This window comes from Ostrea edulis, chromosome 7 (assembly GCF_947568905.1).
Source record: "Ostrea edulis chromosome 7, xbOstEdul1.1, whole genome shotgun sequence".
Lineage (NCBI taxonomy): Eukaryota > Metazoa > Mollusca > Bivalvia > Ostreida > Ostreidae > Ostrea > Ostrea edulis.
This window is the reverse complement of record NC_079170.1, coordinates 67,370,788-67,386,516: the sequence shown is the minus strand read 5'-3', so window position 1 is coordinate 67,386,516 and position 15,729 is coordinate 67,370,788. Positions and strand designations below refer to the sequence as shown.

The following is a 15,729-nucleotide window of genomic DNA, read 5'->3' as shown; positions in this document are numbered from 1 at the left end:
GAACAATATACATTTTTAATTTCTTGATAACTATAATTACAATTCTTTTCAAATTTGGTATGAAGCATGTGTGAGACAAGGGGGACATAATTGAAAATTTCAGGATTCATGCACCCCTGGAGCCCTGGGGGCGGGGCAAAAACTTCCCGAAATTGACAAATTTTCAAAAATCTTCTTCTCTACAACCGCACATGTGTAAGATAATCTAAATGCCTAGTGATGACTCCATTACAGGAAAGCCTCCACCAAAATTGTAAATTTCATGATCCCTGGGGTAAGGGTTTTGATCCCAGGGTGGGGCCAAACTTCCTATATAGCGTTTATGTGTAAAACACTTAAATAACATTTTTTGTAATGTTATTGATACTAAATTGAAACTAAATGGATATTTAGAAAGAGGAGGTAGTCTTTTACCAAAATTGTGAATTTCATGATTTCCAGGGTAGGGGTTCTGACCCCAGGGTGGGGTCGAACTTACTATATAGTGTTATGTGTGCATGTATAACACTTAAATAACATCTTTAGCGTTGATACTAAATTGAAACTAAATGGATGTTTAGAAAGATCAGGTAGTCCTTTACCAAAATTGTGATCCCCGTGGTAAGGGTTCTGACCCCAGGGTGGTGCCAAACTTAGTATACAGTATATATCTGTAAGTTTGCTGATACTGTATAAAATCTAAATGCATACTTAGGAATAGCAGAAAAGGATGTACAAAAATGATAATTTTACACATCTTGTTTTATACTGTTGCTGAACATTAGAATTTAGATTAGATATTTAGAACAGGAATTTCTTTTTTCTACATTCCATAGCCTTTGGGAGTAGTGGTACTTTTTCACTAGTACTTAGGTGATTGACCAGGCCTGTGGACCTCTTGTTTGTATATTTGTCCAGGTGTGTAGTGTGTCTTTTGCTTTCCTGTTATGATTATTGAGACTAATATTTGGAATTTAACACAGACTACCTGGAGTTCTGGCTGAAGTCGGTCCATCAGTTCAGCAGTGACAAGGCCCCAGTGTTGTTGGTGGCGACACATTGTGAGGATACAACAGAAGAGGTATATGTCTCTGTTTTTATGTTCAATTAGATATTGAAGTACGAAGCAAATATTGAAAAGTCTGTAGTGTCGATTACTTCAAGTTCACTGGGATATAACGAATCAACTTATGAATGAAAATAATGATTTCTATTGATAAAATGTCGACAATATATCTAAATGTCGAGATAAAGGCCACAATAAGGAACGTTTACACAAACATATCGTATGGAGATAAAAATAGTTTTATAGTTGATAAAATAGCACGGATTGTGCTCATGGAAAATCCAACCGACTGATGGAAAAAAAACCCTGATGGAATAGGACTCCATCGCAGTATATCCATGGAATCATATTAAGCACTTCTTTTTTATACGCTGTAGATATTGTGATAAGCCGTGTATCTTTTTTTAGCTCACCTGAGCTGAAAGCTCAAGTGAGCTTTTCTGATCGCCTGTTGTTTGCCGTCTGTAAACTTTTTACATTTTCGACTTCTTCTCCAGAACCACTTGACCAATTATAACGAAACTTGGCCAAAAGCATTCTAGAGTAAAGGGCTTTCAAGTTTGTTCAAATGAAGGGTCATGGCCCTTTCAAAGGGGATATAATCACAAAAATGCAAAATCATTTAAAAATCTTCTCAAGAACCACTGCGCCAAAAGAGCTAACATTTATATGAAAGCGTCCTGACATAGTGCATATTCACATTTGTTAAAATCATGGCCCCGGGGTAAAGATGAGGCGACAGTAGGGGATGGAAGTTTTACATACCAAAAGATAGGGAAAATCTTGAAAAATCATCTTCTAAAAAACTACCGGGCCAGGAAAGTAGAAATTTACATGAAAGCTTTTTGACATAGTGCAGATTCAACTTTGTTATAATGATGACCTCCAGGAATAAGATGGGGCGACAATATGGGATCAAAGTTTTACATACAAATATATTGGGAAAATCTTAAATACTCTTTTTCTCAACAACCACTGAGCCACAAAAGCTGAGATTAACATGAAAGCTTCATGACATAGCGCAAATTCAAGCTTAGGAAACTCATGACCCCTAGTGGTAAGGATGGGGCCACAATAGAAGATCAAAGTTCTACATAACTAACAAATATGAAAAAATCTTTTAAAAAATGTCCTTAACAATCATTGGGCAAAAAAAGTTTACATTTGCACAAAAGCTTCCTGACATAGTGCAGATTGAGGTTCGTAAAAATCATGGTCGCCAGGGGTAAGATGGGGTCACAGTAGGGGATCAAAATTTTACATACAAATATATAGAGAAAATCAATAGACATCTTAAAAATCACTGGCCAGGGAAGTTTACATTTACATGAAAGATTCAATTTTGTAAAAAATTACGGGATCAAAGTTTTACATGCGAATAGGAAAAATCTTCAAATATGAGCCAAGGTCACTCAGGTGAGCGATGTGGCCCATGGACCTCTTGTTTTGACTGATGATCTGTAGTTTCTTTGTCCCCCTGTCGGTCGGTCGGTAGACCACATGTTGTCTGCTCTATATTTTGAAAGCCATTCATTTCTTCGTAATAACATTTCATATGTGGGTTGGAATCGAGTAAAAGAGGACCCTTATAAATTTTCAGTTTCACGGGTCAAGGGTCAGTCTACTCTGGACATAGGAAGATGCTGTCTGCTCAATATGTTGAGAAGCCTTTCCTTGAGAGACTTCACACTTGATACACTGATACATTGTGAGGAGTTGTTTAGAGAAACTTGGTTCACTGGTCTATCTTTAAGAGAATGTGAACCCTATTGATTTTGTTGTTGCATTGTCAAAGGTCAAACTGAACATAGGGAAATACTGTCTACTGAATATATTGAGAACCCTTTGCTTTATATACAGACATTAAACATATGGTACACTGTTACATCTTCAGGAGTAGATGACCCGTATTGATTTTGAAGTCACATGGTCAAGGGTCATACTGGACATAAGAAAATACTTTCCGCTTAATATCTTGGGAACCCTTTACTCTTAAGATATCAAACTTGGTACATGGGTACATCTTCTAAAGTAGATGACCCAAATCAATTTTTGGTGTCACATGGTCAAAGGTTAGGGGTCAAGCTGGACAGAGAAATGTGTTTTTAATGAAATATTTTGCGTTGTTTTTGAGTTAGAAAGCGATGAAATTCAAATCTTGCGATAGGCATATTTACTTTCGGTATTTTACGCGCCATTAAGTCTGACGTCACACGCACGGTCGGGTTTGAAAACATCTCTTAGCCATTTCATAAAGATATTAGATTTAATTGACGATAAACCAATTGTCATTTTAACGGCTTGTAAATAACATTGCATTAAGGTGTTCTGTGCCATGTAAGGGTGTACTACTTGTCGGTAGAAATGATTTAGACTTAGTATTTCTAATTTTTCGAAGGAAGGTATGAGAAAAAAGACGTAGATAAAAAAAATGTTGGAGCAAGAACTTTACCTTAAAAAAAAACCTCACCCAGTCATCCTTTCAAAAACTGCTTGAACAGAGACCCAGATAAACTGCGATAAAATGGATATATTGAAGCCAAGAACTGCTAGGCCTACAGCATATATTTCTGTTCTGGTCCTTAAATTGAATACACACTCGGATCAACTGACCTTCACCTTGAAAAACAAAAACTTTGTGCTCCAAGTTTCTACCAGCTGGTCGATTTACAAAAATGTTAAATACACAAAATAATTGAACTTTTAATTATCAATGATAGAATATTGTATTTACTAACTTGAATTGAATTATGAAATTATTTCTCATTGAAGTCCTAACATCTTGAGTGCTTCAGTATAACTCCGTGCTCCCACTTCCTTTAGGCATCTAACACTGCCAAGTAACGACATGCAGATTACAAATATTCAACTAACAATTTGTTATTTCCATTTTTAATATGATTATTTTTATTTTGTTTCCGAAATGCACCCATGACAGTAGCTAGGCCTAGTTGTCAACAATGTAACTTATCATATCTAATCCAAGAATAAATAATAATTCCACTGTTTATTTTAGAAAAAACAGCGCCAATTACAGATGTATAAAGGAATAACACTACCAAATAGTGTGTAGACAGCGACCCATATAAACATTATTTACTCGCAACATCGTTTTAAATGTCCATGATGAATAGATTTGGCCCTCAAAAGGTATTTTTAATGATAGCTCACACTACTTTCACAATCAGTTGATCGACGAAGGGCGCATGTGACGTTACTGTACCACGTGACTACCTAACTAATTTTAAAACTAGACTTTTTGAAATCGGGCCTTAGATTTAAATATGTATTGTGGTTAATTATCGCAATATTTCGGCAAACGAAATATTAGAACTGATTATTACAAGAAGAAGGAAGACAAAATGCATGTATACATAATGTATACTTTGAAAACATGAGATATGTCCTTTAAGTAGATGAACCCTATTGATTTTGAGGTCACATGATCAAAGGTTAAGGGTCAGACCGGACAGCCTAAAATATTGTCTGCACAATATCTTGAGAACCCTTTCTTTGACAGACACCAAACATAGTAGACTTGTACATCTTAAGGATTAAATGACCCTTATAACTCCTGTATTTTAAGAATTATTGCTTGATTGATACCAAACTTGTTACACTGGTACAGCATAACGAGTAGATTAAATTACCCCTATTGATTTATAGGTCACATGGACAATCCCCTCTGGACATAGGAAGATATGTCTGCTCAATATCTTGAATTAGTTTAGCAGTACTATCAATTAATTGTTGCATGTGTATAACCCTTTTTCAATTTTGCACCATGGGGGAATTTATGTTTTACAAACATTTCTTATGATTTCTTGATTTCAGTGAAATTAATAGGAACACTAGAAAGATACAACCTTTGGAACAATTTCAGTGATAACCAGAAATGAAAACTTCAGATCCTCAATTAAAAAAAACCCACACATACAAAACTAATCATAATATCTACAGTGTGCACATAATCAAGTATCTCAATGAAAAACTACAATTAAGCTGACAATGGTCAGTCTGGCCCTGTCTTCTTAAAGGGAATGGAAACCCTAACCACATTGTTGCTTTTATGAATAAAGTATTGCTTGCTGTCTTCTTAAACTACGCTACAAAGTATACTGGGATTTCCTTTCCTTTCAGGCAAGAAAAGAATACTTCAGGAATCTGTGGAAAACCTTGAGCACCAAGGACAAGTCTCTTCTGGACCATCTTGCCCCCGATAGGAAATTTTTGGTGACATTTAATGATGATGCAGAAATCGAAAAAATTAAAAACTGCATTGTCAAAACAGTTCAAACACTTGATCACTGGGGTAAGGATCTTCCGCAATCTTGGGCTTTATTTGAAACTTTTCTTCTTGAACAGAAGAAAAAAAAGAAGATTCTAAAAAGAGAGGAAGTGATTGAATTTAATAAAGCGTTATGGGACGAAATTCAGCTCAATGATAATGACATCGATGTTATGTTGCAGTTTTTCCATGACATCAGAGAAATTTTGTACTTTGACCAAGCGGATCTCAAAGATGCTATTATTTTGGACATTCAGTGGTTTTCAGATGCCTTCAAACATATCATTACTGACAAAAACCATGCAGAGGATGATTTGCTTTATCGTTTCGACGAATGGGAAATATTTAACGAAACAGGGGTGTTGAATGGACAATTGCTGAATGACATATGGAAAATTCACTCAGACAATTATAATGATTATAAAAAAGAAGTCATGCTGTACATGGAAACATTGGGTCTTCTAGCGGCATTTAACCAAGGGGAAGAAAAGTGGTATGTTCCCAGTATGAATAAAACTCCCTTTGAGAAACAAACTCTCTCTAGATGTCCATCATCTTCCATTCTCTGCTTTCAATTTGATGTTCTTCCTGTCGGAATTTTTCACAGGCTCGTTGCTGTTTGCATTCAAATGCCTTTGGAAATTCTAGCATGTGAAGATAAACAATGCATTTACCAAACCGCCGCCATTTTCATTTATGATGAGCATCACTTTGTGATTGGGATGACTAAATCAGCAATTCAACTCCAAGTGTTTGTGTTCAGTGGCAATGTTAATCCAACGTGTTGTCGCCAAATCCGACAGAAAGTGGAGGCTGTTTTACATACTTGTTCTAACACATTCCAAAGTAATTTCAAATTTTCAGTAGGATATAAATGCAAGGTTAGTGGATTCTGTGATGAGGAGGAAAGCAAAGTGATTTCGGAGGAAAAATTTACCAAATCATCTTTTGTGTGTCCTGGTTGTCCTGTAGAAAACAAACATATGATTGAGACCAACTCCATAACCAAGTACTGGACAGAGGTAATCAATGAATGAGTCTGTCTGGCTTCATCATCATATTATTTAATTATTAGTTCACCCGACTACACTCGGTTTTCTATTGTTTTCTTATCCACCAATGTGATAAAGTGTAATGCTAACAGAGTGCTTTAACTTCAAAATATATTGGTTCAAGAATAAAAAAAGCCATTTTAGATATACCACAGATACATGCATTTGAAAGTAAGGTCGGAATTGTCTAAATCATTCAACAGTGGAAAGAAATAAAAAGGTGACATACAACTAATCTTCGACCATACAAACCACCTAGCTAAGATCACCTTGGTTACTGTAAACGTGAATTTGGCAATTACGCATGCTTACCTTCACAAACCATACACATAGCGTTTAATTACACAATATAAGTATCATTAATTCATGGTACAATTTTTAGAATAGTATGCATTGGGATAGTGTACTTGAAAATCTGGTAATCGCATATTTAGTATAAATAACCACCATACGTAATGTCCACCTTTACGGTACACAGACATAGCGAATCGCAAATAGTGTAAAATTCACAATTAGCCCAGGTGAGGTAAAAAGAAGAAAATATTTTTTATTACTGCTTTGGACTTTTCTAAACCAAAAAAATGTAAACGACATGATCTCCATCAACTTTGAACATTGTATTTCATTTAGACGATGCAGCCCTCATCAAGTTCCAAGAAGAATAGACAGTCGGGTACATATAGCACTATTTAAGATTAGCATATAATACCATTTCAATATGAACTCTTATTTGTTTTCCTTCAGTTAAGTTTATTTGTATAAAATCTAAAGCAATATAATGCTGTAGGCATCAGAAACGTTACTTTCTTTTCAGGGTGTGAACTATTGTTGGATCATGTTGCAAGAAATCTACAAGACATGTCAGCCAGTAGATTAGCTGGTTGGTTAAACGTTATCGAACCGGAAAACAGAATCAGGGATGAAAAGGAGAAACGATTTAGAGTTCTGTACAGTTGGAAATGCAAATTTCCATCCATCGACCACAAGAAAAACCTACAGCGAATACTCGTAGAAGCAGAACAAGTCTCCACGAGTGAAAGCATGGATTTGTTTGATAAATCGGAATTTCACTGCAGTGGTGTACCTCGAGCGGGGGAACTGGTCTCCTATCGAGACTTTGAAATAATTTCTCAGCATCTTTCTGGGGATTACACACATTTTGCTCGTTTTTTGGAAATTCCACACCAGGAAATCGAACAAATTGAAGAAATAAGCAGCACGATTAAAGACAAAATACTCAATTTATTTAAAAATATTGATGGCAACCCAGCATACCCCATTGCCCGTCAAGATGTGTGTAATGCGTTGATGTACATAGGGAAAAACAATGTTATAGAAGAACTCAAGGAATTCTGACATGAATATTAATTGATATGAAGGATTTTTGAGAATTACCTGCGAAACAGTCGTGATGATCATACATGGGTACCAATTATATTTTACCGATCCGCCAATGGATTTTTTTTCAAAACTAAATAATAATTTGCACAAGTGCCAAGTCTGCTGGTGACTCCTCTAAAATCAAAAGTAATCTCACAATGGACTAGACCTCTTGTACAGCACACTGAAATCATACAAAATAACAGACTTTGTATATTAAAGCTGTATGTACCCGTTGCGATATTCGTTGCGTTATCATCTGATAGGGACTGATGTTGTACATCTTTATGTGTGCTTTGCAAACGCGCAGTGGAATATGAGTTTCTTCTCCGTCTGCCCGTCCTTCTGTCTGTCAGTCACTCAGTCTCCTGGATTTTCCAGACATTTTTCTGTTATACTTGTGAGGATTCATTTGAAACTTGCAGTGTCGTTTTAGAATGGTCAATTTCGAATTTCATAATGTTTGATGAACAAGTGTGAAGCAAGTTAATTTTTATATTGGTATGTATTAAGGGTATGTTTATGAATTGAATTTACAAATTATAGAATTCTGAATATGACTATTTCATCCCTGATACAAACAAACAAGAATATCGCAACGGGTACATTAAACGGTCGTGAAAATGATTGAATGGGATGTATTTTGGCGATAATTTGTTGAACTATGCGTCATGTAGTATTAACCATCATCAGGCTAAAATAATGAAAGGACCTGGTGACAGGATGTCGATAGACAAACCAAGATTTATTTGACTAGAATATTTCCCCGTAATCTGACCAAGTTCAACAACCTGTGAATGTTTAAAACATTAAAGAAAATTAAAGATTGTTGAGAATCAAAATCCTTGCACTATGCACATCTTCAAGTTAATTAGAAAGACTCTAACTTCTATAACTATGAGAAGAGTTCAAAAGACAAACCACGTCCTTTCTTTAATACAATATCTCCTCAAAATGGACTAAGTTCAATAGCCTGTGATTTTCTCAATTGAATAAAACCACAATCATTGCCACATGCACATCTTCCATACCCTTACAAATACCCGGTAAAATAAGAAGGTTCTAAATTCCCTGGACAAATTATGCACCCTCCATATAACAATGATATTCAAATAAAGGGCAAAGCTCCTTCAAGAGAGATCGAAATGGATTAAAATTCCAACATGATCTAGAGTGATCCACCAAGAAACTATATGACAGCTTTTAGTTTGATATGTGACAGAGAAATGGAATTAGAAACAATACACCTTAACGAACGGACATACGGACGTACAGACATCGCCGTATGATAATACGTCCAGTATCAAGACGGACTTATTAAAACTATCTGTGTCAACTGTATGAAGAACGGAATGTCAAACTAATTAAAGTCGATATTGATGAGCATGGTGACTCCGTACCAATGTTTTCGGTCACAGTCAAATGTCAAACATGTACATTTTCTCGGATAATACATTCTTCAATTATTGGGTTGGGACGCCGGTAGGGGACACGTATTCCTTATACAATACTATCAAAATACTTGTTTACCATCAGTAATGTAATTTTATCAAATCGTTTTCATTTTGATTCAACCAGATATGATTGATACCGAAGGTTGATTCCAATTACAAATTCCAATTTCAAATTCTGTAAAGTTTCTTGGAGAGCTTTTGCTATTAATACTGCACTAATAGAAATATCTTTGTTTTTTGTACCGTATCAATCTTGAAAATAAAATCAACGTCATTTATCATGTAAGGAATGACCACACATGCATGTGTTTTCTATTGATGATGTATTGAAATAAATGGACACTATATCATACCATATTTGGGTCTCTGTATATGAAGCAGAACTTTGTTTATGTTTTCAAAAAACGTCATAATGTAAAGACGTGACGTTATTTTTGCATACTTGTTGAGGAAAAGGTCACGGCTACCAATTACGAGTTGGTTGTCATCTTTAATTGACTAATATTTTAACGACAATCAACATTGCTCTAATATTTTGAGGGATTGTTTTCTATAGTTTACACTTTAGCACTAACATACTTAAGGACACTTTTGCTAGGAATAGCTAAGGTGAAGATAACAAACAGTGATCAATCCCATAACACGCGAAGATAACGAACTTTGATCAATCTCATTACGTGTACATGTTTAAGGAATTCAGAGTTTGGCAGATATACCAGAGAGGAGATCAACTAGCTTTGCTAAGAATAAACATCCTCTATCGACCGGTCACATCTGCTGATGGCCCCGTATCTTGATCAGGTAAACGGTGTTATCCGTAGTCAAAATCAGTTTAAAAAACAGCCAAACAATTGGCATGAAACACGTCAGACAACATGTGACCCGATGAAATATGTGAACTAGTTCGTTATAAAATTTGCAAAATTCTGACTTTGAATAATACTGTTGAAGCCTCTGTAACATCAGCTTGTTTGTCAGTAGGCTGTCTCTATTTAGAAACTGATCATACAAACAGCAAGCTCTTGCGTATCGAATCAGTTGAAAGATACAAACACCATGTGCAGGTGATAATGGAATAATGCTACATGAATATGTGAAGTTGATGGAGAAGCTGAAATCATCCCGTTTGCCTTGAAGTTGTCAGTTTGCCGTTAATCAATAAAATATCGTAAGTATGAAGCAGATGTATCTCACTCTGTGGTGTCTATTATTTCCAGTTCACTGGCTTTCATTTGAAATCGGGACGCGTACACGAGATTCATGATAGTGTCCAATGAATTTTCCGTGTCTAGGAAGTAGATTCTAGCGTTTGTGATTACCTTGGATAATTTCGGGCTGCAAAATCTATAATACTGAAGCTCAGGGCGTTGGATGGGTGCTGTTGTTAAGTGTTTTGCAATGACTGTCTCTATCGTCTGTGTTACCATCTTCATACATGCATTAGTATAACGGAAGGTCATATCCTGAAAATAGGATTAAGTAATTTTGTCTTTATCATTGTATATACATTAATTACCTCGTCCCCCACCTTATTATTTCAAAATGATTGTGATCTTTCTTTTTTAGTTGTTGAAGCTACTGAATTATGCATATTCGATAAATGATGGATAAGTTCAAATCACGTACAGTGAAAGACCCAACAAAAATATCATGCGGTGTCTTCACGGGTCACTGGGTTTGGACGGAACTCATCTATGGCCAAGACATCAGGGTGTAGTGTATAGTTTTGATATACACAGGACCTGTCTCTGAGACCTCTACAGAGTTTCTATGGTCAAAGTGTTTGAATAATGGTTGTATTCCTAAGCGTAGCTGACACACAGTCTACAGCCACTCCATCTTTCCATCTCTCTTACTCTCAGTCATTGACTCAGTGAATAATGTATCTCATAAATATAGTGGTATCATAAATTGATGACATAGACTATTACAATAATCATTGTTTGATTTATGATTTTGTAATTTATAATACATATATATAGAGGGAAAATTACAAATATATTAAAATTACAGTGTTCAGGAGTCTTCTTAAAGACAATTGAAATACAAGAAAATAGCAGTGGACTTATGGTATCAAAACTCTTAAAATTGGGCCTTTAACTTCTCCATCGTAAGCTCCCAATATTTATGTAGCAATATCCCATTATCACCTGCAAATTTCTTTACATATCTGAACTGATTCGGTACGCAAGAGCTTGTTCTGCGTATGATAAGTTTTTCGATCGAAGCAGGCTACTGATAAACAAGTTGATGGGATAGTGCTTCCAACAGTCTCGTTCAAAGTCAGCATTTCGCAAATTCTATTGTCGTTGTAACGATCTAGTTCGCCAATACAACCTATCATTGGATCAAATAATGTTTGACGTGTTTCCTGCCGATTGTTAGGCCGTTCGTGACACATTGATTTTGACTATGGATAACTCCGTTTACCTGATATAGATATAGGGCTCACGACGGGTGTGACCAGTCGACAGGGGGTGTTTACCCCTCCTAGGCACCTCGTCCCAAATATGAAATATCCAGGGGTACGTGTTTGCCCAACTCTGTTTTGTATTGCTTACAGGAGTTATGAGATTGATCACTGCATGTTTGTTAGCTTTACCTTTCAAGAGAAAGAGCTGCAATGAAAAGAAGAAACTTCAGCATGATGAAAAATATGTCAGGATTTGCTTCATGCAAACGTTTGGTCCAATGTGAACATTGTTGACAGTTTTGTGTTCACCAGTAAAATCCTGGATGGCGTAGTTCTGCCTTAAGTTGAATGGGAAATTATAAACTTCCTCAATAACGTACCCCAACTGTATGCTTATATATAATGCGTGAATGCATTTACAATTAACACTATGTTAATATTTCTTGCCTGCCTTGTCATTAGGACTGACTCCAAGAAATTTCCCATTTCTAATTAAAGATATATAACTATTAAAAGTGTTCAGAGACTTTTATTGATCAATAAAAATTAAAACTTTGATAAAATTTATTTCATTTTTAACATGTGTGCAAGAAATTTTTCGAGTATTAATTGATTCATTATTTCCTCCCATGGACGATTACATGAACACTAGATGTCAACTTAATAGAAAATCACACATATATTAAAAACCACCACAAAGAAAACAGAAATAGGAGACATCGTATGTACATCAATTGCAGAGTATGATAGCAAATTACTGACTAGGGTGCGGTACAGTTGACGTGTAGCTAAGTAGAATTAAACACGGGGAAAATACGTAAGATACTATGGTGATATCTGACGTAACTGTCTGTTGTACCATGTTGCAACACATTTTAGAAAGCGAAAATTAAGAATATGCAAGCTAGATCCGTCACAAGAAGAGATAGTGTTTGTGAGTGTTTCAGCACCTAATAGAAAAGGATAAAGGTCCTGAGGACAGATGCAACAAAGTTCGACACTAAAGAGATTATCGTGGTCAATCGCCGTATTTCATCAAACATCTCGGATAGCGACTGTTCTTAAACACGTGATTGAGATGTGCTCAAAACTGTTTGTGAAATTGTTACGACATATGAGATAAGACTTCCGAGAAGAGTAAGAGAAAGTTTATAATGTAGTAACAAATTTACAGATTTCTCTGTCATGAACCTTGAAAGGAATTTTCCACATAGCTTGCGGAGGTCTATCTGCTGTAATGGTATTGATTTGGAGTAAGGATCTTAGAGCATTCGTTGACGTCTTGGGTGTATAGATGGAAATCTGTGATTGCTGCTTTGACATTTCTTTTCCAAAGGCACTGCGGAGGAAAATAGCCATCTTGTAGATACAATAAGAGGTGGTAACAGAGATTTTATTTGAAGAGTAAAGCGATAACATTATGGATAAAACCGAATTATTTGAGTTCGGGACACTGCATGTAAGAAAAAAAGTCGGTGTGGAAATATCTTCTTGGTAAGGGTTTTGGTATCCATTTCGCATAATAGAACAAAAATTGGAAAATTTCTTTTCTCTATTTCAGATGAAATTGGTTGGAGTCCAAGTAAGGTTTCACAAAATATCGAATCCAGTGTATTTTCGCAGACCCATTGCACGTTTGCAAATAAAGTGTTGAAGAGTACTAAGAGTTTGATAATTTCGTTGACGTAAATTGGACCTGAGTTCAGATTCGTATAAACTAGAAGGGAGGATAATTCTGTTGTATAACCGCGATAGAGTATCTAGTTTAATGTGTTCTTGTATTTTAAGTAAAGTAAGCCTGTCGATCTTTCCTGCGCACGTTGACAATTTTCTCAGTATGAACCAGTTTTTGATTGAAGAATTTCTAGATGGTTGTATGTTTTAAATAAATGGACAAGTTCAGTGCCGAGAAACCATAAAGAAGAATATTCATTTTTGGCAGGTGACGGAGTAAAGTGAATGGACTATTGTAAACTCCCACAGTGATATTCCTCAACTGTATGCACAATGTGTATAGATGGTAGCCAGACGTTTCGGCACAAAGATACTTCGGTCCAGACGTTTCTGCCCAAAACATTTGACACCTCGGCCCATTTTTTTTGGGGAGACATTTCGACTCGATGACATTTCGGCTCAGAGACACTTCGAGCCAACGACACTTCGGCCCAGATGTAAAATATAGATATTCACTCATCAATTCCTTTGAATTTTAGGTATTGTGTTTTCATTTCATCATTATATTGATTTCTCGTTTGTGTTGTAACCGTGTGGAATCTGTACAATTGAAGTGAAACCTGGTAAAACGCACTAATTGTTGACACAAAATCACGCAAGGTTTGGCACGTGCCCTTGTGTACCCCCAGATAAGCATGCAATGCTAATTATGAGCTGTTTGAAAAAAACCCATTTGACATCCATTTCAATTCATTGTACAGGGGATGCTTACTCCTCCTAGGCACCTGATCCTGTATATATTGTTTATATTGTGGGTTCCTGGGATGGAACTTGCGGATTCATAACACGTGTGTTCAACATGAAAACGTTTATTCAACGACACAACATAATAGTAAGTCGTACATCATTAGAATCAATCGTACTTAGATACATGTATATTCGTATTATAACATTACATCTCCCTTCTTTTGAGTTAATGCTAAATGTAACCAACTAAACGAATTCCAAAAACCTGAAATCATTTGTTTGATTCGACAAAGCCGTAATTTGACTTAAAGATTTACATAGACTCAATCACTTTGGGTTTCACAGTTATACCATATCGAGTGATATAAGGGATGAGGTTAGGGTGCGAGTCGTGCTTAGCCTCTGTTGCAGGTTCTGAGATTGGTTGAATAGAATGAAGAGAAGTAGCTGGAATATGGGGCGAAACTGAAGGTTCTGAGAAACTGACTATGTTAGAGTCTGAAGTGTCGGGCTAAAACTTTTCTCTTGACTCGATCAAGTGTCGTCTGTTTCTCCGTTACATGGCTCCCTCTGTGCTTCTCACTGTGTATGATCTGTCTCCCTCTTCTTTGGTGACTATTCCTTGTTTCCATAGTTTCCCTTCTTGGTACCGCATGCTGTCTCCTACTGAGAGGGGTTGTAAACGCTTAGCACTGTTATCATAGTATTCTTTCTGTTTCTCTCTCTCTCTCTGCTTCCATCAATTCCCTGACCCTGACTGGCACCTTGGGTTTCAGCTCATCTGAAATGACTAATAGTATAGATCTCAGTTTGAGACTCATCAACAGTTGCGCAGGTGAGTATCCTATATTCAAAGGTGTTGTCCTGTATTCTAGTAGTCCAAGGTTAATATCTTTCCCATCTGCTTTGCTCTTATCCAAGATTCTTTTGGTTATTGTACTGTTTTCTCCGCTAAATCATTGGGCTGTGGATACTTTGGACGGGAAGTGACGTGGTTAAAATCGTAATCCTGTGCAAATAGGGAGAAGTCCTGTCTTGCATATTGTTGACCACTGTCCGAAACAACTTTCATTGAAATATCAAGCCTACTAAACAACTTCTTCATTTTCTCTATAACAGCTTGACTGGTTGTCTTGTGTAACTTCTCTATTTCAAAGTATCTACTGTAATAATCAACTACTAACAAGTACTCCTGGTTGTTCCATGTGAACAAATATGTAGCTATGATATTCCATGGGTAGTCTGGAATATCATGACTGATCAGTGGCGCCTTGGAGTTTGAGTTCCTCCTCTTTAAGCAAACTCTACATTCCAGAACGATGTTTGTAATGTCTGATGACATATTGGGCCAAAATATAATGTCACTAGCCATCTTTAAGCATTTTTCTACACCCATGTTACCAATATGAACAGCTTCCATCATCTGGCGTCTTAAGTCTCTTGGTATAATTATCTTGCGTCCCTTAAATATCTATCTCGGTCAGCTCGTCTCTGTGGATCCAATATTTCAGTACTTGAGATGGGCATTTCATGCGGTTTTTTGGCCAACCATCGTTTATTACACTCCTAAGTATCTTCATCTTGTGTTGCTGATTGGACTTCTTCTAACCTTCTGCCACTCATCCGAGTACCGGACATCACTGTATGTACATGTAAGTCCCTGCCTGCAGTGAACT

General features: G+C 36.3%; 1 protein-coding gene across 3 annotated transcripts in view; it reads left to right on the top strand.

Annotated features, from left to right (window-relative positions):
* Window positions 1-9,519, top strand: part of LOC125655710 (uncharacterized) — a 66,109-nt gene extending 56,590 nt beyond the window's left edge. For all 3 annotated transcript variants that reach the window (XM_056145128.1, XM_056145129.1, XM_056145130.1), the window contains 4 exons: window positions 963-1,060; window positions 5,186-6,355; window positions 7,016-7,058; window positions 7,200-9,519. In XM_056145128.1, coding sequence (XP_056001103.1) covers window positions 963-1,060; window positions 5,186-6,355; window positions 7,016-7,058; window positions 7,200-7,741 — 1,853 coding nt within the window. In that variant the 3' untranslated portion in view covers window positions 7,742-9,519. The remainder of the gene's footprint in view (window positions 1-962; window positions 1,061-5,185; window positions 6,356-7,015; window positions 7,059-7,199) is intronic.
* The last annotated feature ends 6,210 nt before the right edge of the window (window positions 9,520-15,729 follow it).